We start from the raw sequence: 23,735 nt of genomic DNA, 5'->3' as shown, positions 1-23,735 counted from the left end.
CAGACACGTGGTTATTGTGTACCTGTAACATTGAAAGGTCTATTGCAACTTAAAGCAATTTTACTTAAATTTAGAGAAGGGTTATCACTCAAACACATTATTAAAAATATCTAAATCTTTTAAAAAGTGGAACTGCCTTACAACCTAGCAATTCTACTTCTGGGAATATGTCTAGGAAGGCCTGAACACTAATTTGGGGGAGTGTGTGCACCCCTAGTTCATTGCAGTGTGCTTTGCAGTAGCAAGGATTTGGAAGCAGCCCAACTGACCCACTGGTGAATCAGTGGGTAAAAAAGCTGTGGCACATTTACACAATAGAATACTGTGCTGCAAAAAGGAACATTTAATTTGTGACAGAATAGATGGAACTGGAGATTTTTGTAAGAGAAATAAATTAGAGAAATACAAGTACCAATGGTTTGTTTCATTTTACACCTAGAATGAACAAAAGACAGTTTAGATATGAAAGCTGTCAGCAGGATGGGGGTTTAACGGCCATAAAAAAAGGTAATGAAGAAAAACGTAGTAAACACTAGGAATGCAAAAGACAGATGGGGGTGGGAGCTAAAGAGGGAAAACTCTAGGGACATAAATTGGGGTTAATGCCATAAATTTGCTTTATTATGGGTCTGGAACCTGCACATTAATCAATGTCAAAATTTAGTGGCAAACCGAAAAAATCTTGAAGTTAGGTATCTAATAAATCTTTATGTTAAGTGTTGCATTCACTGGGTAAATGAACAAATATCAGAGACTTTTGGGGTTTCAAAGATCTTCCTTTATTGGCCAAAATAGTTTTACCTGCGCAGGGGCGGACTCTCGGTGTGTCACGGGAACACACTGCTCTGAAGAGCTGCAGATGAGAGAGCCGGGCCGGCGCTTACAGCCTTCCCCTTATATAGAGCCCAGCAAGCAAGCAGTATACAGAAGCAGACGTGGCGGTTAGCTATTGGCTAATTCATACTTGTACAGCATAACAGCCCAAATATGGGATTGAAAAACGTACTTTTGAGTACAAGGCGGGAAGTTAACTTAAGCAATCTAGGTGGGGCAGGATACAACTGTTAGGGGCAGGGTGTTTATTCAACCTTTGTAGTTCCTCATTCTAACTGTGATTTAGGCCTAACATCCTGTTATTCAGACCATTTTAATCTTTACTGATATTCTGATCATAACGTCAAGTAGTGTGGATAAAGTGAAATTACAGCTTTTTAACTGAAATTTTGGGTGGCTCTGAAAAGAGCCTTTGGGTTTAAGGTTCAAGCTCACAGAAAGGAGGTGGTTTACGCCCTCTCCCCGCGGATGCGGCGCGCGAGCTGGATGTCCTTGGGCATGATGGTCACGCGCTTAGCGTGGATAGCGCACAGATTGGTGTCCTCGAACAGCCCCACCAGGTACGCCTCGCACGCCTCCTGCAGCGCCATCACGGCCGAGCTCTGGAAGCGCAGGTCGGTCTTGAAGTCCTGCGCGATCTCGCGCACCAGGCGCTGGAAAGGCAGCTTACGAATCAGCAACTCGGTGGACTTCTGGTAGCGGCGGATCTCACGCAGAGCCACGGTGCCGGGCCGGTAGCGGTGAGGCTTCTTGACGCCGCCGGTGGCGGGGGCGCTCTTGCGGGCAGCCTTGGTGGCCAGCTGCTTGCGCGGGGCCTTCCCGCCGGTGGACTTGCGCGCAGTCTGCTTGGTACGAGCCATCCTAAGGTCTCCAAAAAACCGAACTGGAAAAGCGACTAAGTTGCTTTCGATCAGCGTATATATAGAGCCAGTCCCGCTCTGATTGGGCCAAAGCCAGTCTCGCTCTGATTGGACCAAGCAGCTGCCCATCAAGGCTCTCAGTGAAGGTATTGGAAGCGGAATTCATCCTGACCGCAGGAGCCTCCCGAGAGTTGAGACCAGAATTTAACTCTCCCTCCACTCACCCTTTCAAAAACCGCTTTTTATTTTTTCTCGCCTCTATCGCCTTTTCTTTACAATGTTTTTTGGCTTTTCTCCGCAGAGCTTAATGTACACATTACAATGGCATATCTTGTTTGCTGGATAAAAAATTTGAATTTTGGCACCTAAAATGGTTTCCTTTGATCATTTTGAAAAGGCGCGCGCTGGCTGTGATTGGCCAGGTGATTTCTTAGCCTCATTCAAATTTAGGTCGATCGATTTCGCGTCAATTTCACTTCCCTATTTAAACTGCGAGATTTAAGTGTTCTTATAGGCTTTTCGTATTTAACCCACATTCATATTTGCTATTAAAGCTACATTAACGTTTACTTTTCACCACCTAGCATGCTAATAAACTCCACATTTTACAACGTTAACGGAGACGTGTGTAAAATGAGGCTTAAAACGTGTAAATGGTACGAAGATTACTGTGTGCCTCTTAAAAAACACTCTGGATCCTGTGTTATTAAGCTCTTGCTTAAGGACCTCACCCCGGGGAATGCTTTGTTTTCCTATTTACAATAGACTAGGCCCGAACAGACCGGGCAAAGGGCGATTTGCACGTGATGTGTCCGTTAAGATGCAAAACAATTCTTAAGAGACTAAAAGGAGGTTTTATTGCACCGAGTTCACTAATTTGCACTTCAATATTTACCTTTGACAAACCCTTGATCTTTTAGTTTTTCTCATAGTTTAACCGACTGCCCACAGCGTTGATGACCTTAATGGAAAGACTGAACCGGCTTTTGAATGATGCTCACTTGTTTTCCTTGGGAGTTTCCTCGTTTTCAAAAGTGTTCGCACACTGACATCTACTGACAGGTTGAGGAAAGTAAAGATCACTTTCCCGTAGAGGCTACAAAATGGAAAAGGCAAACTCTTTTAGTGCAAAGGTGGGTGGCTCTGAAAAGAGCCTTTGGTTTAAGACTTGGTTTAAGACTGGGGAAGATACCGAGGTCCCACCTCACTTGCCCTTGGCCTTGTGGTGGCTCTCGGTCTTCTTGGGCAGCAGCACGGCCTGGATATTGGGCAGGACGCCGCCCTGCGCGATGGTCACTTTGCCCAGCAGCTTGTTGAGCTCCTCGTCGTTGCGGATGGCCAGCTGCAAGTGGCGCGGGATGATGCGCGTCTTCTTGTTGTCGCGGGCCGCGTTGCCCGCCAGCTCCAGGATCTCAGCTGTCAGGTACTCCAGCACCGCCGCCAGGTACACGGGCGCGCCGGCCCCGACCCGCTCGGCGTAGTTGCCCTTGCGGAGCAGGCGGTGCACGCGGCCCACGGGGAACTGCAGCCCGGCCCGCGAGGACCGCGTTTTGGCCTTAGCGCGCGCCTTACCGCCCTGCTTTCCACGCCCAGACATATTAGTCTTAGTCTATACAACTGAAAAAGTACAGAAGAAGTTTCCGTGCTTCTCTGGTAAGAAACATTTTTATAGATACTGGAAGGATAATTTGACTAAAGCACCGGATTGGGTAAACTACTCCTTATTTGCATAGGAACCTCCCTTTAGGCGGGAACCAGGAACCACCCAATCAAAAAGAGAATTTTTACTCCTCATTTACATACTGATAAATATATATACCTGAGCGAGTACTGCGCTCTCCAACATAAAACTGATTTCCAGTTTTACAGATCTGAGGAGAAACCATGCCTGAATCCTCTAAATCTGCTCCAGCCCCAAAGAAGGGCTCCAAGAAGGCCATCACTAAGGCTCAGAAGAAAGATGGCAAGAAGCGTAAGCGCAGCCGCAAAGAGAGCTATTCCATCTACGTGTACAAGGTGCTGAAGCAGGTGCACCCCGACACCGGCATCTCATCCAAGGCCATGGGCATCATGAACTCCTTCGTCAACGACATCTTCGAGCGCATCGCGGGCGAGGCGTCGCGCCTGGCGCATTACAACAAGCGCTCGACCATCACGTCTCGGGAGATCCAGACGGCCGTGCGCCTGCTGCTGCCCGGGGAGCTAGCCAAGCACGCCGTGTCCGAGGGCACCAAGGCCGTCACCAAGTACACCAGCGCCAAGTAATGTGCTTCAAATTCTGTCAAACCCAAAGGCTCTTTTCAGAGCCACTCACTTTGTTTGGAGAAAGCTGTAAACTACTATTTTTGAGTCGTAAAAAAATACATGTCTGCTGTTGACTTAAGTGCTAAGAAGTCTACTAAAAGGCACTGCAGTGCTGGGTACCCAGGAGTTGGTAATTTTATATTTCACCCTTTTACGCAAGTTCCGTGACCGCCTAAACATGTAGTTATGCATTAAAGTTTACTTGCAAACTATATGGGGTATGCCTCCAGTTCTTTGCATATAGGTAAATTGAAGATTGCCTTAATTTCTCTTTCCGTTTGTTCACTGATGACAAAAGCCAATATAAAGCCCGTTTGAAGTTTTATCACATCTCAGAAAGCCGTGCGCATTCCTTGGGCCTTTGATCTGGGATTTTCCCAGAAAGGTAGGATGGCCTCCAGCTCTAGGAGGGACAAAGGATTTCAAATTCCCGCCTTTGCCCATCGGGCGCCTCCTTGGTGGCTGACCTAGCTGGGGTGGGGGAGGGGATGATGGAGATGATGTGGTCAGTTTTGTTTGAAACCTTTTTCTAAGAATCTGATAGTCCAAAATATCCCAAACAGACAGGAAGAGCCCGTTGTTGAAAGAGGAGTCAGAGTGTTGGGATCCCACCACTATGAGAGAAATTCATTATATGCAAAATATGAAAATACTTGCCTCAAAAATCAATTTGTTTTTTAGATTGTAAAAAGACATTCCTGCAAAACCTCCCCCCCCCAGAAAAAAAGAAAAAAAACTACGTTTGTTAGTGAATTAAGGCTACAGTTTAAGTATCATTAACTCTTGTGTTCTTTTCCTGAACAGGGAAGGTCTAGGTAGTAATATTACAGTGTTTCTTTTCTTATTAAAATGATACTCTCAAGGGAATTATTTTCACCCCATCTTGTCCTTTATAACTATCTGCCTCTTCTCGCTTTCAATCTTTCTCTCATTTCTTTCTAACATTTGATATTTCACCTAAAACTATACTCTTAATTGACAAACTCAAAACAAACACCAGTCCTCCTAAACTCAAAGCTAGACATTTTTGTAACCTGGGTGATATTTCACAAGTGAGTGGGAAATTCAGAAGAAAAAAAAAAATAGACGCGTAGACTGGATCTACAATGGGTATTAGGGACAAAGCAGAAAACAAACAAACAAGCCTGTAAATCTCCCCAGTTGATTGTGAGCAAGGCATCAACTTTGAACACAAGGCCAGTGGTCAAGTCCATCATTATGAGAGAAAAACCAGAGCGTTAGCAAATGCAAGGAAGGGTTTCACCATTAGCAGTGTTTTATTAAAAAACGAGACACGGTTGTCATTAGCTAGTTTTGTTTACTTTCAGCAAATAAAGGACAGGACATTCACATCCAAACCTCTGTCTCTCAAAAGGCAGGTGTACTCATCACTTTTACTTGGTCAATTACATATTGATTTCTTCTTTGCAGTTGGCTAAACTGAACTGGTTGGGATCGGGTCAAGCTCATTCCGTTTAGGGTGCATCTACAAAATACTATTGTACATTTTGACACTTAGCAAGAATACCATTTAGTAAAAGCTAACCAAACCTGGAGAATCTTGTTCTTACAGAAGGATTTATATACCTCTTTTCCCCAATAAACACCCACAGTTTCTTTAGAGCTAGACTACATTCCCAGCTCTCCTTTCGGTCACTGAAAGTTTTGCCTTCTTCCTTATCTAACAAATATAACCTGAAGACAGGTAGACCGTCTGCCGTGGACCGAGTTCTGGGTGCCTAGAATCCAATAAAGAGGACTGGGAGAATTTTAATTTGGAGAGAGGTTGGCTGGAATTCTGAAAACAGAACAAAGATCCACTAAAGGACAGGTAACAAGAGGTCCAGAAACTGTACATGATTATAGATGAAAAGGCACAGGATTTAGGAAATGCTTTGACTCCTATTTCTTGGCAGGTGAAAAGACCTAGACTTCTCAATTCTGTCTTCAGTGTCTTTCAGGAACACGTGTATTTCTTGTCTTTTCATCCCCACTAAGTAATATATACACTTAAATGTATACATATATTTAACGTCCTTGAAAAATAAAACCTGCCAATTACTTTAAAATAGTAACCACTACAAACAATTTTAATAAATAGTAATCAATTATAATTCCATCATCCAGGACATTTTGGCCACCAATTTTCCAAAAATGTACTTTCTGTAAATCTATACATACAAACATATGGATATTGCTTGTGAGGTTATGTTTTTTGTTTTTATTTATGATTAATAAAGAGAGTTCCTAATAATCATTTTCATGACTGTATTTCATTGAAGGAAAGTAAGTAAGTGCCCTTTATTACTTGACCTTCATTTTTTTAAATATAAAAAACTGTTTCTTAGTCCATTTAGGCTACTATAACCAAAAAACAATAGATTGTGTGTGTAAAGCCAGTAGCCGCGGCCAACATCACAGCAGCCTGGCCCATGCAGGTTCACATTAGATTTGGACAGTCGGTAAAGAAACAACAGAGCCAAGAACTGGTGGGCCATCATCTTTAATCTTAGCTTGCACCCGGCGGGCAAGTAAAAACACACACTGGGCTCCAAAACCCACTTATTCAGTGCTCACAAAGCTACTGACTTATCTGAGTTTCCTAGAATCAAAGGTTTCTAGCTCACCAGCCTTATTTACCTCTGTTCCCCATCTCCTTCTCTCTGCACAAACTCTGCACAAACTGGCTTCTCCTTCAGCATTCTGCCATCTTCGCTGCCTCTCCTGGCCTCCTCCACGTGGCGTTTCTCTGCTCTACTCTCTGCTCTCCTCTCTAATGCTAATCTCAGGAACCTAGAGAGCAAGCTCCTGGTCTGCTTCACTTTATAGTGTAGAAATCAAAACCTTTAATCCAATATACAAACAATTAAGTCTCTGATACAAAGTCACTTATCTGAGGCATAATGGGATTCCTCATGAGAGTGCACCACCCTGCATCATGCAATCAGTTAAGGGTGTGGGGGAAAGCTTAGTCTTAAAACTAAGCCTTAGGCTATATCGACCCTGCCTGCTTACACACCCAATGCAAACTATAAGCGAGCAAACATATATCATATTTATTTCAGTGTTTCAAGCCCTCTAACCTCAGGGGTGCAGTAGAATATAGAGTATGAAGAAATTTTCTGAATTAACCAACATCTTATGTGCTGTACCCAAGTGGGAAAAGGAGGGTAGGAGGGCAGGGAATGACACTGAAAAATAACTGGCAAAGCCTTTTCCAGCCAGGAATTCAGAGTCCCTGGTGTCTTTAACTCAGTTATTGTTGGCAGAGTAAATAACCAATCTGGGTCACTCAGTTTTCCCGTCTCTAAAATAAGCAGAGTACTCAGGCAACATACCTTCAAGGCGATCCCTGAGGCATCCTACTACTCAAGAAATGAATGAAATGGAAACATGCTAGGTGTGTTAGGTCAGGGGCTGGATCACCCCATTCCTCCTTTCACTTTTCATTCAGATACTGTACTTTAAAGAGACGTGGGCGACCGGGAGGATTATATTTTTTTCCTTTCCATTTTCCGAGCTCTAAAATAGTTAAATCGATGCCTCACATAGAAGTACCTCTTCAATGCTACCAATTTAAAAATTTGCCCTGCCTGTATTCTTTCTAAAATCTTAAATCACAATCCCAGAAAAGGATCAATAACCAAATACCAGGACAATAAGAACAATCATTCGTGCTTCTGGTTGCTTTGAAGGAAAGTATTTAGTGAAAAACAATAATTCAATTATTAGTATAAAAGTAAAGGTTATTTATCTCGGATTACATTAAAGCAAACAAAAATACTTCCCCGTGTATGCAAATGAAGGAGGCAGACTCGAAGTTCCCATTGGTTCATGGAGTATTGCCTACAGCTTACCTCCGTTTTGTATAAATATGACCGTAGCTCTCAGTTTAGTTCCATTCCACTTACATTTTCTGAAGGAAGTGTCTTGCTTTTCTTCAAGAGGTCATGTCTGGACGTGGAAAGCAGGGCGGGAAGGCGCGAGCCAAGGCCAAGACGCGGTCCTCCCGGGCCGGGCTGCAGTTCCCCGTGGGCCGCGTGCACCGCCTGCTCCGTAAGGGCAACTACGCCGAGCGGGTCGGGGCCGGCGCGCCCGTGTACCTGGCGGCCGTGCTGGAGTACCTGACAGCCGAGATCCTGGAGCTGGCTGGCAACGCGGCCCGCGACAACAAGAAGACGCGCATCATCCCGCGCCACTTGCAGCTGGCCATCCGCAACGACGAGGAGCTCAACAAGCTGCTGGGCAAAGTGACCATCGCGCAGGGCGGCGTCCTGCCCAACATCCAGGCCGTGCTGCTGCCCAAGAAGACCGAGAGCCACCACAAAGCCAAGGGCAAGTGAGGTGGGACCTCGGCATCTTCTCCAGTCTTAAACCAAAGGCTCTTTTCAGAGCCACCCACCTTTGCACTAAAAGGGCTTGCCTTTTCCATTCTGTAGTAATTACGAGAAATTGAACTTCACTTCCCTCAACCTGCCAGTAGATGTCAGTGTGCGAACACTCCTAGAAAACCAAATAACGAAAACAAGTACTAGCCTTAAAACTGTTCGAGATTCCTTTCATCAGAGATAATAAAACCAACAACGCTGCAAACTCAGGATTAAACCACGAGGAAAACGAACAATTCTTAGGACACATCAGCTGTAACTCCCATTCTCTGGGCCCTAGTCGATTGTAAACGGAAAAACAATACTATTCCCGCAGTCCTGTTCTTACACAATTTAACAGGTTGCAACGTGACTTTAAAAAGGCGCAGTTACCTTTGTGCCATTTACACGTTTTAGGTTTTTTCCTTAATCCCATTTTACACGAATCTCAGTTGAAATTGTAAAACGTAGTCAAGTGAAAAATATCAATGTGGCTATAATACCACATGTTAAATCGAGTTAAATACACATTTAGAAAAAACCTGTAAGACTTTTTAAATATAGAAGTTTAAATAGAGAAATGAAAAAGCTGAGGTGAAATTGGCCTTTCTAAACTTGAATGAAGCTAAAAAACTACTTGGCCAATCCCATCCAGCGCGCGCTTTTTCAAAAAGATGAAAGAAAGCCAGTTTCCGGTGCCAAATTTAATTTAAAATTTTTATTTAGAAAACAAGCTATATCATTATATTTACATTATATTCGAAGAGAAGCCAGAGAACATTGTACAGAAACACCATAAAGACAAGTAGACGGGAGAAAGAAGCACTTAACCGCTGTTGAAAAGCTGTGAGTAGAAGTTAATTTCTAGTGTAAACTCCAGGGTGACTCCAGCGATAATGAATTGGACGCCGCTTCCAATAGCTTCATTGCGAAACTTGATCGCCAAATATATGGGCCAATCAGAGCGGGACTGGCCTTATATATACCGGTCAAGAGCGCCCTCCCTCATTCTTCTTCTGACTCTCTGTCTCGAGGTTGTGGGGATGGCTCGTACCAAGCAGACCGCACGCAAGTCAACGGGTGGGAAGGCTCCGCGCAAGCAGCTGGCCACCAAGGCGGCCCGCAAGAGCGCCCCTGCTACCGGCGGCGTCAAGAAACCGCACCGCTACCGCCCCGGTACCGTGGCCCTGCGTGAGATCCGCCGCTACCAGAAATCCACCGAGCTGCTGATCCGCAAGCTGCCCTTCCAGCGCCTGGTGCGCGAGATCGCGCAGGACTTCAAGACCGACCTGCGCTTCCAGAGCTCGGCCGTGATGGCGCTGCAGGAGGCGTGCGAGGCGTACCTGGTGGGGCTGTTCGAGGACACCAACCTGTGCGCCATCCACGCCAAGCGCGTGACCATTATGCCCAAAGACATCCAGCTTGCGCGCCGCATCCGCGGGGAGAGGGCGTAAATTCCGCTTACGTGACTCGATTTAGTCTAAAACCCAAAGGCTCTTTTAAGAGCCACCCAAGATTTCAGTTAGAAGAGCTGCAGGCAAAGTGGGATTTATTTCCTTAGAGAAATTCGGGATTTGTGACAATCTTAAACTACGGCGTATTTCACTCTTTATTGTCCCCTGATTTCTCAAAACTACCACTAAAATATATACTTTGGGGATAGGTTGTGGGTTCTCGGTTTTCTACAAAAGATTTTGAATAGGGTCGTTTAGTATATATGAAGCTCTATTGATAAGTAACTACCGGTCTAGGCTTTCTAAAACTTTTTTCAAAATTGTACATTTTAGCTGGTATAAATCAAGTATTAAACCCAGAAGAATTTCAAAAATACCTGGTACATTTCAGAGTAATATCGTTGAATCTTGAAGCAAACCTACAGGTGACTTATGTGACTGTGAAAAGGGTATTAGGTTCCTGGTCTTAGCTGAATATAATATTTACATTATATTCGAAGAGAAGCCAGTGTGGTTGGGTGCAGGAAGAAACAAACCCTGTACTTGATGGGCCTTTACAGGTTTATTTTTAATACTGCTAAAGTAATTAGTATATTTAAACTGCTTATTACACAAATTATCACCCATCTCTGTACAAGGGAATCCTGGTGTAAATGCACTGAATCTTCACGACATAATGCTTAGTAGGAAAAAAAAAAAAACAGAAACACCTTCAAATGATAATAGTGTCCATTTTTTTGTGGCTATTCTCAAAATGACAAAACTAGAGATGGATACCATGCCCTAGGACAGGGAATAGGTGGGTGAATTGATTATAAAGGTGTAACAGAATTCCTTTGTGATGGTTGAAGTTTTACATATGCATTGTGGTGGTGGTTACATGACTATATGTCAAGTAAAATTGCACAGGGCCATCCACATACGTTCCCAAATGAGAGCATGTAAAAACTGGTGAGGACTGAATAAGGCCTGTAGTGTAGTTCAGATTATTTTGCCAATCTCAGCCACTTGTTTTGGATATTATAATTACATAGGATGTCCCCATTAAGACTAGGTTCAAGAAACTATAAAAATAAGGAGTTTGATCTGTGGTGAGGCAATGGATAGAGTGTTGGTCTCTTAGTCCTGGTCAAGGCACAGACGAATACTTCTCCCTCTCTGTGTCCTCCAGACCCCACCCCCGCAACTCCCAAACCAATAAATCTAATTTAAAAGGAAAAATAAAATAAGAAGAAAAAAAAAATGCTTTAACAATTCCTTAGCATTTGCTACTTTTTTATTGATTAGGGTTCTGTGCCTTCATTAACAAATCAATGCAATTTTTTTTTTACATAAACAGGTGTGGGGTTTTTTTGTTTGTTTTCCGGTTGTTCTAATGGTGACATGTCCATTTGGTTGAATTTCCAAATTTTATATTTATAATCTCAAATTTTCCGGTTGGGTATTTGGCTGAGTTGATCAATGGTGTTTAGGACAGTGTGCTTGATATGTCATAAGTGTAAATACAATGTTAAAGGACTGAAACCACAGGCCCAAATTGACATTACCAGTGATATAAACCCAAGATACCAAACCTAGATTTCATGTCTGATCTAATTGCAGTTTACACCTCTCACAGAAATATAATTTTAACACACTAGTTTGGAATTTTCTGGTCAAGCACCAGTAAGGTAAATCAGTCACATGAGCCTTTTCCATCCCCTTAGAAAAAAGAAGTGACCAGCTTAATCAAAATCCTCCTATTCTCTTCCCTCAAAAAAATATGTCTGGGCTCATCTTTTTTTTTCTTTTTCTTTTCCTATTTATTTATTTATTTATTTATTTTGTTAATAGTTCTGTTACTCCGTCCTTGTCCCAACAAAAACTTTCCACTTTGTACAGCCTCTTGGAGCACCCTTCTAATTGCAAATGGGATGCTACCTTAATAAGGCAGTAGATCTTCAAATTTAGTCAGTTGAATTTTGTGCTTTTAACAATAAAAACCATCTTTTATTTTGAACACTGTACTGTTTTCTTAGGACAACATTTATATCTTAATGCTCTGATGTATTACCTCAGCATTTTTTTTACAAAAATAGTGCAAACGTGTAGGATTTACTACCTTTTTACAACTCATTTGCATAAAATTTCTTTTCCTTGTTTCAGAGTTTATAATAGCTTTACTTGAATTTCATGCGCCAATCCCAGGAAAATTACAAGGATCCCTCCAACACTGGAGAACAGGCATTAGCCCCTGGCGATTACATTCTTTTGCTCAGCAATCCTTTATTACTGAAATGTGCGCAATTTGTTTAAATTAAAGCACACTGTACTTGCTGATGTTATATTGGAAATGGTTTGAAATCCTTGTGTGATTTAGTCCTGCCTGTATCATAAATATTTTGTTTTTAAAAACAGTAGATGGGGCGATAGGAATTTACTGTCAAGAAAGTATAAGCCAGTCATTTTGCTTACAATAACTCAATTATTACCAAGAATTTATCCTTTTTATGGATAAAGCCATCAAAACTCAGTTTAACAAAGTGACCCTATAACACAGCTTGAGAGCAACAGCTCACAGATTCCCAACGCAGAGGTGCCAGGCATTACATTTACCAATTCCTTTGTTTCCTGGGGTTTGGATTTGTTTCAGTTCCAGTGCAGAGGTGATCCAAGAATATCCATGGGATGGATAAATCCTTAAACGTTAAAAGATAAACGAAGTAATTCAATTTTTGTGTACACGCCCAGCTTAGAATTTGTCTTTTAGAAGCAGCAGGGGCGGGGTCTCAGGACAGTTTCCCGCCTTTTCCGGTCTTTCGGTTTCAAACAGGTCCGCCTAGCTGCTATTTAAGAGGCTGCAGCAGTCAGTACCGGCAGTTGTTTCGGAGAACAGCTGTTCATTATGTCTGGCCGTGGTAAAGGAGGCAAGGGTCTCGGCAAAGGGGGCGCCAAGCGCCACCGCAAAGTGCTGCGCGACAACATCCAGGGCATCACCAAGCCCGCCATCCGACGCTTGGCCCGGCGCGGCGGCGTCAAGCGCATCTCCGGGCTCATCTACGAGGAGACCCGCGGGGTGCTCAAAGTGTTCCTGGAGAACGTGATCCGGGACGCCGTCACCTACACGGAGCACGCCAAGCGCAAGACGGTCACGGCCATGGACGTGGTCTACGCGCTCAAGCGCCAGGGCCGCACCCTCTACGGCTTCGGTGGCTGAGTAATCCGTTTCCACCGCCTTAGTCGTTCATTCATCAAAGGCCCTTTTCAGGGCCGCCCAACTACTCAGAAAGAGCTGTTGAAACTTTGGCAAGAATTTTGTGAGGTCAATAATGTAATGAAAGATAAAATTAAGGGCTTTTTCTGTATGGCCACGTAAAACTCAGAGTTAAGCTTGCACTTAGTATGGCAAATAAGTAAGAACTGCAGACTGGAATTACAATCTGAAGACGTCCACATTGTGTGTAAACGATCCATGGTTTTAAAAAGTACACAACTTGATTCAGAGCAGGTAGCAGCAGAGTTGAGATCTTGCGACCGCAGGAGGGCGCTCCTCCACGGATACAATGTGGCTGTCGGGTCTCAGAAAGTTGGAGGGTGCAAACTGACGACTTAGACCAGCGTCGAACCCGTGACTTGTCCAAAGGCAAATTACTCTAGGAAATTTATAACGTTTTGCTAGAAATGCCCGAATTTTAATCGATCTTGGCTGTACCCCCGCATACTCGTAACAAAAAATAGTTATTAAAAAACCCGTCTAAACTAGCGTGGCGGTGCTTCAAGAGCACCGCGTCACTCAAGATTGCTCGTCATAACCAACCCCTGGATGGTGCCATTGCAGGGGGGAACAAAGGACAGGTGAACTCCCCGCCAGAGATCTGGGGACTCCAGTTTTTCTTCCATTAAGGGGGGTTTGCAGAGAACACCCATCCCGCAAGTTTGCTCTTCCCGCTCCCCGCCTAAGTCTCAATACCTCACAGAATGGGGTCGCGGTCGCCCCTGGACCCGTGGGTGACTGGCTGATACCTGTCGTTAAAAAACCATCAGCACGGTTAGCTTATGCTTAAGTTTAAGAACGCACTGACATTAAAGCTAAAGAAAAACATGGCCATGGCAGAACCACGAGTACGGAAGCCGCGCAAAGCTCTTTCCGAGGGAAAGTGGGCGGCCCTGAAAAGGGCCTTTGGTGGATGAATGATTAGGGCGGTAGGAACAGATGACTTAGCCGCCGAAGCCGTAGAGGGTGCGGCCCTGGCGCTTGAGCGCGTAGACCACGTCCATGGCCGTGACCGTCTTGCGCTTGGCGTGCTCCGTGTAGGTGACGGCGTCCCGGATCACGTTCTCCAGGAACACTTTGAGCACCCCGCGGGTCTCCTCGTAGATGAGCCCGGAGATGCGCTTGACGCCGCCGCGCCGGGCCAGGCGCCGGATGGCGGGCTTGGTGATGCCCTGGATGTTGTCGCGCAGCACCTTACGGTGGCGCTTGGCGCCCCCTTTGCCGAGACCCTTCCCGCCTTTGCCGCGTCCTGACATAGCTTTGCTAGTTGAGAACCAAGGACAAGTGGCAAGAAGGGGAGAGCTGATTCTTATATACTATCTACCTCCTTCCTCGCCCCCCCCCCTCCTTGGCGGGAAATTTGACGTAAGCAATCCCCCTCCCTTCTTCCCTCTCTGAGCCCGGAACTCGCCGAGGGGTGTGGTTAAGTCCCAGTCTGAAGGAGCATTGGCCTTAGCCTATGCTTTATTGTTACTTGGAGGAATTAGGCTAAGTAAACTTGCTCCAAAAAATATTCTAAGCAGGAGAAATACATAGGACGAAAGTGTCATACTACATTTTGGTAATCATAAAAATACCAGGATCCAAGGGAGAAATGAAAGTTTTACAGTTCGTAGTAAATGACAAACCTGGTTCTTAGTTGTTTTATTCAGGATGCTGCATTAACATTTGGAATGCTAGTTCTTTCATGCCCCTCAAACATTCACTGAGGCTTTGTACTGTGTTTAGAACTGAACAGCAGTTGAAGCTTTGTAAAAAGAAAAAAAAAAACAGTTGTTGCATTAAAGCAGGTATGTGGTATTTGTACAGTGTGTAACTTGGCAAAGTTTGACTATCCACATGCTTTAACTCTTAAACACACGACTAGTATGTTAAACCACTGGTTTACTCAGCTTCTTGACGCCTCCCGCGGCGGGCGTACTCTTGCCGGCCGCCTTGGTGGCCAGCTGCTTGCGTGGGGCCTTCCCGCCCGCCCGTGGACTTGCGCGCCGTCTGCTTGGTTCGAGCTAGAGCAATTAAATCCTACAAACACTCAATAGTTAGCGTAGCAAATATGTCACCCGTCTGCGTTACTAGAATTTATAGAACATATGGAGTACTGATTGGATAAGAAAAACGTTCCAGGAGCTGATTGCTTTCCAAGAACAGTGCAGTTTCATTGACTGCTGCCCTCTTTCTAGGCTCTTCAAATTTACTTTCGTTTTCTTCTCCCCATCCGATTTTCATAACCTGAACATAATACTTTGAGCATTTTATTTTCATAAGAGTAAAGGCATTGGTTTCAACAGTACCACTGCTTTTCAATCCTGTATATTTCTTTAGTTCTTGGTGGGTGTAAGGCCAGGAGCCATGGCTGTCACTATCAAAGCAGCCGCCTGGCCCATGCAGGTTCCCATTGGATTCCGGCAGATGGTAAAGAAACGGCGGAGTCGGAGTTTGGTAGGCCATCCTATTTATTGGTGTCTCACCAAGACAGGCAAGCCACAAAAGAAGGCAAGGGAAAAGCAGAAAACCAGCTTTTCCCATGAAGGGCAAGGGATCAGGGAGGCCCCTGCAATCGTGATAGCAGGAACTGAGTGAGTAAGCTCCTGGTCTGTCCCACTTTATAGTGTAGAAAACCAAAATCCCTTAATCCAATATACAAACAAGGAAGTCTCTGATACAAAGTCACTTATCCAAGGCATAATTGGATTCCTCATGAGAGTGCACCACCCAGATCATACAATCAGTCAAGGGTGTGGGGAAAAGCGTAGTCCTAAAACCAAACCTTAGGCTATAACGACCTGGCCTGCTTATAGCCTGTCCCCCACACCCAATATAAGTCACAAGCGAGCAAACATATATATCATATTTACAAACTTATTTGACCAACATTGGGGAAATAAAGGGAATATTACCCCCCGCCCCCACTTCCGTGTACATACTTTTCACACTGCCTGCTACATAATGCGAAATCGTAATAAGTTTCTGTAACCTTTTTACAACGAGGTCCCTTTGTATTGCTTAAATCGACTGAAGGGCTTCTTTGAAACCTACATGACACACTATCAAGCAGAGTAAATCACAGCAGCTTTCAAAGAAATAGTCCCTGTAATCAGGCACTTTCTCGTTGAGCGTTTATGCTCTGAGCTTTACACTTTTAAGTTTTCTGAAACTCACGTTTCCTAAAGCCTAGGGTACATTATTCCAGGTGCAAAAAGGCTGTGAAGGTGAGGTGAGCCAGCACCAAGTCCAGGTACACTGCTTGCCGGCCCAGTAAATTGGATTCTGGACCCTAAAGAGATACTTATCAAGACCTCATTTTGTTATTAAAAAAAAAAATTTATTTTAAGCTTGAAGCAAGCTACTGCTGCTCTTTTATACTAGGATGAGGTAGATCCGTTTCCAATTTTGATTGGTTTAGTCCATTATGTCAAGAAACCATTCAGGCCCAGCATTTCTTTTTTGCATATTCAGGCTCGTTAACCCAAAGAAATCACAAGTAGAAACCATTAGTACTACAAGAAACTTCTAAACCCAGTATTTCAGATTTAAAAGTTGCATTTGATTAGATACCTTGTTTACCCCCCCCCCATAAAAAGATGTCTATTTTTCGAAAAGGTATCACGTAGGAAAACAGTCGAGAAAGATTTATACCTGTGTCATTATACTTGACTATCTTTTATGCTAAGACACATAGCCCTAATTATCCTCTTCCAAATTCTTTTTTTTTTTTAATTTATTTATTCATTTTAGAGAGGTGGGGGAGAGAGAGAGAGAGAGAGAGAGAGAGAGAGAGAGAGAGAGAGAGAAGGGCAGGGGAGTAGCAGGAAGCATCAACTCCCATTTGTGCCTAGGGTTTCGAACCAGCCCAGGGTTTCGAACCAGCAACCTCAGCATTCCAGATCGACACTTTATCCACTGCACCACCACAGGTCAGGCCTCTTCCAAATTCTTAGAAGTTATGTGGTACCTTTTAAAAACATAGATTCTCTGGAAAATGGTAGGAAAGAGTAGTGAGAAAGACGGAGGAAATGTCTTTGAGATCGTGACATTAGTGGCCGCCACCTGGAAACAGGCTCTTGCATTGCTAGGGAAACCAGAGAAGCCCAGCCTACCAGGCCTGGCGGACTTGTTTGAGAACTGAGGGCGCGCGCGGGAAAAAGACGTCACTGTCCTGGTTTCCCGCCGCCGGGGGGCGGTTGACCTGTTAGTGTTAGTCTTTAAATGCTTTTACAGCTGCAAAGAAAGAAAACTGTCCCCTGTCACCCCAGGGGGTTCCCTTTCACTTTCAAATTTAAGACACCTGCATTCCCGCCCAGTGCTCGTTGGGAAACCGTGGTCACCGGGGTCCCCGTTAACGCCTCGGATGCTTGGTCGAGTTTTGTACACCTTATCGACATCGAACCCGGGTCGTTAACGTCAGTGTCTATTGTCAGGTTGACACCTGACATCACGGAGGGCATTGAGCTACAGACATCAGTCGGAATTCATGAAATTGTTTGCCTATTAAGTTTTTTTCCCCAGGAACCCCTTTTGATTGTTTTCGGTGTCGGCGAGGTCTGGTGCTGTGAACGATGCCTCGGACCAGCACACACCGGTTCTGTCGCTCTCCGGCGTTGCCGGGAAAGGCAATGGCAGGAGGAGAACTGGTCCCTAAACCCGTAGACCCGGCCTTAGCGCACTTTCTCTTTTCTCTCCCCAGCCGTTCTCGACAGCCCCCCCCCCCCCCCAATACACTGCTGACAAGAGAGGCGTGTCGCTAACAACGCTGCCTTAGGGTAAGTCTCAGGTGAAATTCCTTGTATTCCGCACTGAGTGCTTCATTGACGAACGGACCCTCCCACCTCCCCCCCTCACCCCCCCGGAGAAGGAGCATCCTCCGGCACTGATGGGCCATAGAGTCCGGCTTTTCCCCGTCTTGTGTTTCTGTCCCGGAGCCTGGACCCGCGGCAGGGTCAGGGAAGTCCATCCAGGCCGGGGGGTGGAGGGGGTCCTTTCGGAACCGCTGAGGAACCAGGCGCGCCCGGGGACTACAGGGGGCGACATGCGCACCAATCACAGCGCGGCCCCGGCCTTATAAATACGCGGCGGCGCGGCCCGCGGCGTGTTCCTCCTGCCTGTCGGTTCCTATCGCTTCTCTGGTTTTTTCTCCATCTCGCCATGTCTGAGACCGTGCCACCGGCTCCCGCTGCCTCCACGGCTCTCGAGAAGCCGTCAGCCAGCAAGAAAGCAGCGAAAAAACCCGCTAAGGCGGCGGCCGCAACCGCCAGGAAGAAGCCTGCGGGCCCTCCCGTGTCCGAGCTCATCACCAAAGCCGTGGGCGCCTCCAAAGAGCGCAGCGGCGTCTCGCTGGCTGCGCTCAAGAAGGCGCTGGCGGCCGCGGGCTACGACGTGGACAAGAACAACAGCCGCATCAAGCTGGGCCTCAAGAGCCTGGTGAGCAAGGGCACCCTGGTGCAGACCAAGGGCACCGGCGCCTCGGGCTCCTTCAAGCTGAACAAGAAGGCCTCCTCCTCCGGGGAGCCCACCAAGCCTAGCACCACGAAGGTGGCGGCCAAACCCAAGGCGACGGGCGCTTCTAAGAAATCCAAGAAGGTTACTGGCGCTGCTGCGAAGAAAGCTGTCAAGACTCCAAAGAAGGTCAAGAAGCCTGCGGTAACCAAGAAGCCCTCCAAGAGCCCCAAGAAGCCTAAGGCTGTGAAGCCCAAAAAAGTAGTCAAGAGCCCGGCCAAAGCGGTGAAACCCAAAGCCGCTAAGGGGAAGGTGACCAAGCCCAAGACGGCTGCCAAGCCCAAGAAAGCAGCACCCAAGAAGAAGTAGAAGACTCCGTTTGGAACTTGGCTCCAATAACCCAACGGCTCTTTTAAGAGCCACCAACGTGTTTTTCCGAAAGAGCTTCTGAGTACGCAGGCCTCTGGCTCGTTGTAAATTTTCAGCTCCCTCATATACACAGAGTACTTTTAAGGCGATCTTCTCAGCCCTAGAATCCCAGATAAAAAGTAAAATTATCACTGGGCATCAGTCCCAAGTTAATAGAAATGTTTTTGGTCTCCTGGGTGATTTCAAGGGCAGCCAGGTTTGGGGGACACCACGTCCTGTTTGTTTGCCTTGAGGTTTTTATAGATATATGTATCCTGGAAGTCCCACACCCCAAACCACTTAGGGGCGATCGAACCCCTGGTCCAGGTTGGAAGGGTTCCCTTGTCTATGCAGGACTTCCCTGGTGGTCTCGGAGATAAAATCCGGGACACTATTGTTGAAGCCCTCTTTCCTGAAATTGGGAAATGCCTTGAGGGTGGTCAGTGAAATCCATGGCTCAACATTGACTTCTGCAGATGGAGCGGAAGAGCTGTCCCCTCAGAGTGGCGGTGCGTCATTAGTGTGGACAGTTTCTGTCCAGCAGGTGGCCCCCATGCGCACCTCTGACTGCAGGGCGCTCCTGGCTTGCTTGGCCCCTGATGGGACTTGCTGGTTGTCCCCTAGTTGCCAGCCGTGGTCAGGACAAAGAAGCTGGGCTGCAATGGAGCTTTTAGAACCAAAGCCCAAAAGCCCTTACCCGGTTTTTCTGTTTCTAGAAACAACTGCCCTGATTGGATAATATTTGAAATTCCCACTCTCTGCCTCGCTAGATCGTATTTCACTGAATTTGGCGTTTTTTATCCTGCTGGCCCACACTGCATCACATTAGTTTGGGGACACGTGCAGAATTGTGCCTTCAAGTTTTAGAAAGTTTAATTCTGGGATTCACGGTGTAATAGTGTCTTTTTTCACATCCAAGAAAAAGCAGTACATGATGAGCCAGGTTTTACTCACAATGCAGCTCAGTTGTAAGACTTTTTATATAGCACATACAAATTGTTTAATAAGTCAATTGCTCTATTTTTTTTTCCATTGTTTTCCACAGCTCCCTCCCTCCATTCTCTAAGAGCTGGCATACAGGCATTTCACAACCCAAGTCCCCTTTCCCCAAACTGTATGTTCACGCTCTGCTCTGAATTTGCCCTGGAACATAGACCTACCCGCTGCACAATAGTTTTGTTTTGTGTTTTCAGTTACAAAATGGTGATATTACATGCACTTTTCTGGATGTTGCTTTCTCTTTTCACAAAACCTTGAGAAAATCCTTTCAAGTTAAATCGCCTTTTAAAACGTGTCCTGCACCCAGAGTAGCATAATGTTTTCATCCCTTGATAAGTAGTAGTGACACTTCCGTTGACCACTGCTGACCATGGTCCAATAGACAAGAGTTCCAGCAATAAAATTGCTAGATTAGAGTACACATTAAATTTCAGTTGGTTGGTGCTGACCTATCCTGAAAATAGCTGTCTCCTCTCCCTCCAGCCTTCAAGGTGTGGTCTCATTAATTTCTGCCAGTCTATGGAGTATAAAATCATTTCACATTGTCCCTTCCTTTCGTTAGGTTTATTGGCCACTCGAATACGCACTTCTGAGAATTCCCACTCACACCTATTGTTCACTGACTCGTTGGGCAGTCTGTCTTTCTCGCTCATCCCACTGTGTTTCTTATACAGAGAAAAAGTAACCTTATATTTATCACCTGTTTTGCAGATAATTTTTTTCATTTTGGCAATTTTTTTCTGTATTTTCTTTGTCTATGAGGTATTATTTTCCATTGATCTGTATTGCATATTATTTATTATATAATATTAAAAGCATTAAATATTTTAATTACAAACAATAATAATGGTCATTTTCTCTGCCTTTTGCTTTAAAGATCATGTCACTGACATATAATCATGAGGTGTTTTGTGGAATCTTGGTTCCTCCACCTGGTTAGAACACCCAACCACAGTGAGAACAAGATGAGGTCAGGAACTAAACTAACCAGACTAAGGTAACTCCCCTGAGGTTCACACAAGAACTAACCACTCCGCTTCACCTCTGACCCCTAACCCCTGATCCTCAGTCATTGCCTTTAAAAACCCGCCGTGGAGCTCGGGTTTAAAGCCCAACTTCCTTATTTGAGAAGTCACCCAGACACACGCAATGTGACTCTCTGATGGATGACAGTACCTTTGCGTATGTGTGATTCCAATCAGGGCCTTGGGAACCTCACAAGATAACAGTCTTGAATTTTCAGACTGAAGGAAGAAATTGAGGGGTCAACAGTCTTGAAGTTCGGCACCCCAGAGCCCCCCTTACAGAGACGGCCACCTGCTTTGGAGCGAGGCAAGAAGAATGTTGGTTTCGGGAGCGTCTCAAGGCTTTTCCCCCACCTCCTGACAGTCTGAGAACCAAGGAAGCCTCAAGGAGGCTTATCGGTTCCTCAGAGAGCCATCTGTATGTTCCTTCCAAAAGTGTATATACTATTTTAAAAATTATTGCTTATCAGTAATTGACCTTGTTATGGGATTACCTTGTGGTCGACACCCTGAGCACAGAGCTTGCCCAAAAGTGTGAGGGTGGATCCTTCCTCCTGGGTGACACTACAGTGTCAGGGTGCAGGGCTTCAACAGGGACACAGACGGGACCACAGAAAAGGGAAGTACCTCGTACAAGGAGAGAAGGAATCACGGAATGAGGATTTTCCCGTGTGTTCCCAGATTTGCCCAGCAGAGGGAGGTCTCTGGCTAACGGCCGGTAGAGCACCGAATTAGAGAAGGCGAGAGCTGCAGGCTCCTAAGAACCATGGTGTCCACTTCTTTACCAATCAATGGAGACAGTATTCCCTGATTTACCTGATGTTCTGATGCCAATCTTTTGCGGCCGTGGCAGGTGGAACTTTTTATCAGTTTCTCTGAATAGTTCTGCAGGTCTCTGGCGGATTCTGGATGCCCCAAGGACCCGCCCTGATGTCACTGTCCACTTCTCTACTTCCTTGGGGCCGTTCTTACCCCACAGAAGGAGCCAGCTGGTTCTCACTGCCCTCAGCACGCACTGCTCGTCCTGCTGGGCTTTGTCCCACGCATTTTCCCTATTACCCATCACCCAAATTTTATGAGAATAATCTAGAATTTCTCCTAAACCACACTGAGAGTTGAGAGAATTAATCCAGCGAGCAACAACTGGGACTTTAAAGTGGACATGAGAGAAGAGCCCTCTCCAGATCCGTGGGGGCGATTGTTCTCAGGAGTGGCTAGAGAGGCCGCTCGTTCACCCTGGAGCTTGTCCGTCTTCAGGTCACGGCTGCCCAGGCATGGAGGGAGCTTTGTGAGCGGTAGGTGGCCACGGGCCAAGTCCGGAAGGGCACAGAGCCCCTCACCCATCTTCTACAAACCAGATCTCGGTCACTTGGCCAGACACGCTGACATGTAGGGGCTCAGCAGAAACCTAACTTCAAGTCCAGGAGGAAGAGGAAAGGGATTTTATGAACAGTCTCTGACACAGGTGTTTTGCTGGTGATCCCTCTGCCTGGTCCTGGCCTGTCTCCCCTTCCTAGCACGTCATAGCGGCCACCATTAACCCCTGGATTGGGTTGGTATTGAGATATTAAGAAAATAATGAAACAATACAGCACCTTGATTATGGAACTGATGGATAAGATGATGCACACATCAGTTCTTTCAAAAAAGGTCCTGCAATCAAGGTTTTCAAATGTATTTGCACATAGTTCTTCACATGACTCTCAAAATTCTTATTTTCAGTATATGTTCCTTCATGTCTTCATGTTTTTTTGGTATTCCCTTATTTTTATTAGGATAGCCAATGGGCCTGGCCAGGCGGTGGCGCAGTGGCTTCTCGGCTGGTGAACACATCCACGTGCCCGGAGGCTGGTAGTTTCTAAACCCACGGGGACAGAAGCTCCTTGCTAAGGACACTTTTGGATCTTGTCCTATATGCACTTTGTATCCGGTTGCTCATCTGTATCCTTTATGAGATCCTTGACTGTATAGCAAACTGGTAAACAAAGCATTTCCCTGAGATTGTGAGCTGTTCTAGCAAATGACGGAGCCCTACGAGGGGGTCATAGGAACCCCTGATTTGTAGCTGGTCGGTCGGAATGATGGGGGGGACAACCTGGACTTGTGACTAGTTTCTGTGCTGGGGGTGGGGGGGTGGGTAGGAACAGTCATGTGGGACTGAGTCCTGAGCTCTGAGATCTGTTTTAACTCCAGTTAGTGTCAGAATTGAGTTGAACTGTATGACACACAGCTCGGTGTGGGGAAACAAGACCTCCACCGGCGGCGACAGAAGTGGAGTGTTTGGCTTGACCTGTGGTGGCGCAGTGGATAAAACATCGACCTGGAACGCTGAGGTCGCCGGTTCAATACCCTGAGCTTGCCCGGTCAAGGCACAGATGGGAGTTGATGCTTCCTGCTCCTCCCTCCTTCTCTCTCTCTCTCTCAAAGTGAATAATAAAAAAAAAAAGTGGAGCGTTTTGAGCATGGTCATGATGGGAAAAGAAAGGAGAAACAGGGAGATTTTCCTAGACACGAAGAGTAGCTCAACCTGGTGGTGAGCACTTGGGTTTCCACAGCATCTTAGCAAAAGAAGAGAGAGCTGACAGGGCAGAGGAAACTTACTTCCTAGGCAGCAAATGGTGGGAAGACAAGTCTATGGAGAAAGGAATGGTAAGTAAGGGGGCTCCTTTCAGCAGTTTGTTATGTAGATTCCTCTGGTGATGTCTCCGAGCGGAAAATGGTCTAGACCAGTGGTCGGCAAACTGTGGCTTGCGAGCCACAGGCGGCTCTTTGGCCCCTTGAGTGTGGCTCTTCCACAA

At 45.8% G+C, this 23,735-nt stretch overlaps 8 protein-coding genes across 8 annotated transcripts; 5 read left to right on the top strand and 3 right to left on the bottom strand.

Moving 5' to 3' along the window:
• Window positions 1-683: 683 nt before the first annotated feature.
• H3C3 (H3 clustered histone 3) lies at window positions 684-1,744 on the bottom strand. The gene has a single exon (XM_066352608.1). The coding sequence runs from the start codon at window positions 1,692-1,694 to the stop codon at window positions 1,284-1,286; it is 411 nt and encodes a 136-aa protein (XP_066208705.1). The 5' UTR covers window positions 1,695-1,744; the 3' UTR covers window positions 684-1,283.
• A 1,154-nt stretch (window positions 1,745-2,898) lies between these two features.
• On the bottom strand, window positions 2,899-3,291 carry LOC136382999 (histone H2A type 1). The gene has a single exon (XM_066352445.1). The coding sequence runs from the start codon at window positions 3,289-3,291 to the stop codon at window positions 2,899-2,901; it is 393 nt and encodes a 130-aa protein (XP_066208542.1).
• A 269-nt stretch (window positions 3,292-3,560) lies between these two features.
• On the top strand, window positions 3,561-4,163 carry LOC136383127 (histone H2B type 1-B-like). Its single transcript, XM_066352708.1, has one exon. The coding sequence runs from the start codon at window positions 3,579-3,581 to the stop codon at window positions 3,957-3,959; it is 381 nt and encodes a 126-aa protein (XP_066208805.1). The 5' UTR covers window positions 3,561-3,578; the 3' UTR covers window positions 3,960-4,163.
• Window positions 4,164-7,948: 3,785 nt separating this feature from the next.
• On the top strand, window positions 7,949-8,349 carry LOC136382998 (histone H2A type 1). Its single transcript, XM_066352444.1, has one exon. The coding sequence runs from the start codon at window positions 7,949-7,951 to the stop codon at window positions 8,339-8,341; it is 393 nt and encodes a 130-aa protein (XP_066208541.1). The 3' UTR covers window positions 8,342-8,349.
• A 1,059-nt stretch (window positions 8,350-9,408) lies between these two features.
• On the top strand, window positions 9,409-9,906 carry H3C2 (H3 clustered histone 2). Its single transcript, XM_066352717.1, has one exon. The coding sequence runs from the start codon at window positions 9,409-9,411 to the stop codon at window positions 9,817-9,819; it is 411 nt and encodes a 136-aa protein (XP_066208814.1). The 3' UTR covers window positions 9,820-9,906.
• A 2,791-nt stretch (window positions 9,907-12,697) lies between these two features.
• Window positions 12,698-13,015, top strand: H4C2 (H4 clustered histone 2). Its single transcript, XM_066353061.1, has one exon. The coding sequence runs from the start codon at window positions 12,704-12,706 to the stop codon at window positions 13,013-13,015; it is 312 nt and encodes a 103-aa protein (XP_066209158.1). The 5' UTR covers window positions 12,698-12,703.
• Window positions 13,016-13,992: 977 nt separating this feature from the next.
• On the bottom strand, window positions 13,993-14,328 carry H4C1 (H4 clustered histone 1). Its single transcript, XM_066352884.1, has one exon. The coding sequence runs from the start codon at window positions 14,326-14,328 to the stop codon at window positions 14,017-14,019; it is 312 nt and encodes a 103-aa protein (XP_066208981.1). The 3' UTR covers window positions 13,993-14,016.
• A 3,886-nt stretch (window positions 14,329-18,214) lies between these two features.
• Window positions 18,215-18,874, top strand: H1-1 (H1.1 linker histone, cluster member). The gene has a single exon (XM_066352722.1). It carries the CDS (start codon window positions 18,215-18,217, stop codon window positions 18,872-18,874), a length of 660 nt encoding a protein of 219 aa, XP_066208819.1.
• The last annotated feature ends 4,861 nt before the right edge of the window (window positions 18,875-23,735 follow it).

The sequence above is a fragment of the Saccopteryx leptura genome, chromosome 11 (assembly GCF_036850995.1).
Source record: "Saccopteryx leptura isolate mSacLep1 chromosome 11, mSacLep1_pri_phased_curated, whole genome shotgun sequence".
NCBI classification, from domain to species: domain Eukaryota; kingdom Metazoa; phylum Chordata; class Mammalia; order Chiroptera; family Emballonuridae; genus Saccopteryx; species Saccopteryx leptura.
Note: the sequence above shows the minus strand (reverse complement) of the source record. Positions and strands in the feature narration are given on the sequence as shown.

Excerpts from the sequence above, each read along its gene's own strand:
- H3C3 (XM_066352608.1), bottom strand. The coding sequence starts at position 1,694 with ATGGCTCGTACCAAGCAGACTGCGCGCAAGTCCACCGGCGGGAAGGCC.
- LOC136382999 (XM_066352445.1), bottom strand. The coding sequence starts at position 3,291 with ATGTCTGGGCGTGGAAAGCAGGGCGGTAAGGCGCGCGCTAAGGCCAAA.
- LOC136383127 (XM_066352708.1), top strand. The coding sequence starts at position 3,579 with ATGCCTGAATCCTCTAAATCTGCTCCAGCCCCAAAGAAGGGCTCCAAG.
- LOC136382998 (XM_066352444.1), top strand. The coding sequence starts at position 7,949 with ATGTCTGGACGTGGAAAGCAGGGCGGGAAGGCGCGAGCCAAGGCCAAG.
- H3C2 (XM_066352717.1), top strand. The coding sequence starts at position 9,409 with ATGGCTCGTACCAAGCAGACCGCACGCAAGTCAACGGGTGGGAAGGCT.
- H4C2 (XM_066353061.1), top strand. The coding sequence starts at position 12,704 with ATGTCTGGCCGTGGTAAAGGAGGCAAGGGTCTCGGCAAAGGGGGCGCC.
- H4C1 (XM_066352884.1), bottom strand. The coding sequence starts at position 14,328 with ATGTCAGGACGCGGCAAAGGCGGGAAGGGTCTCGGCAAAGGGGGCGCC.
- H1-1 (XM_066352722.1), top strand. The coding sequence starts at position 18,215 with ATGTCTGAGACCGTGCCACCGGCTCCCGCTGCCTCCACGGCTCTCGAG.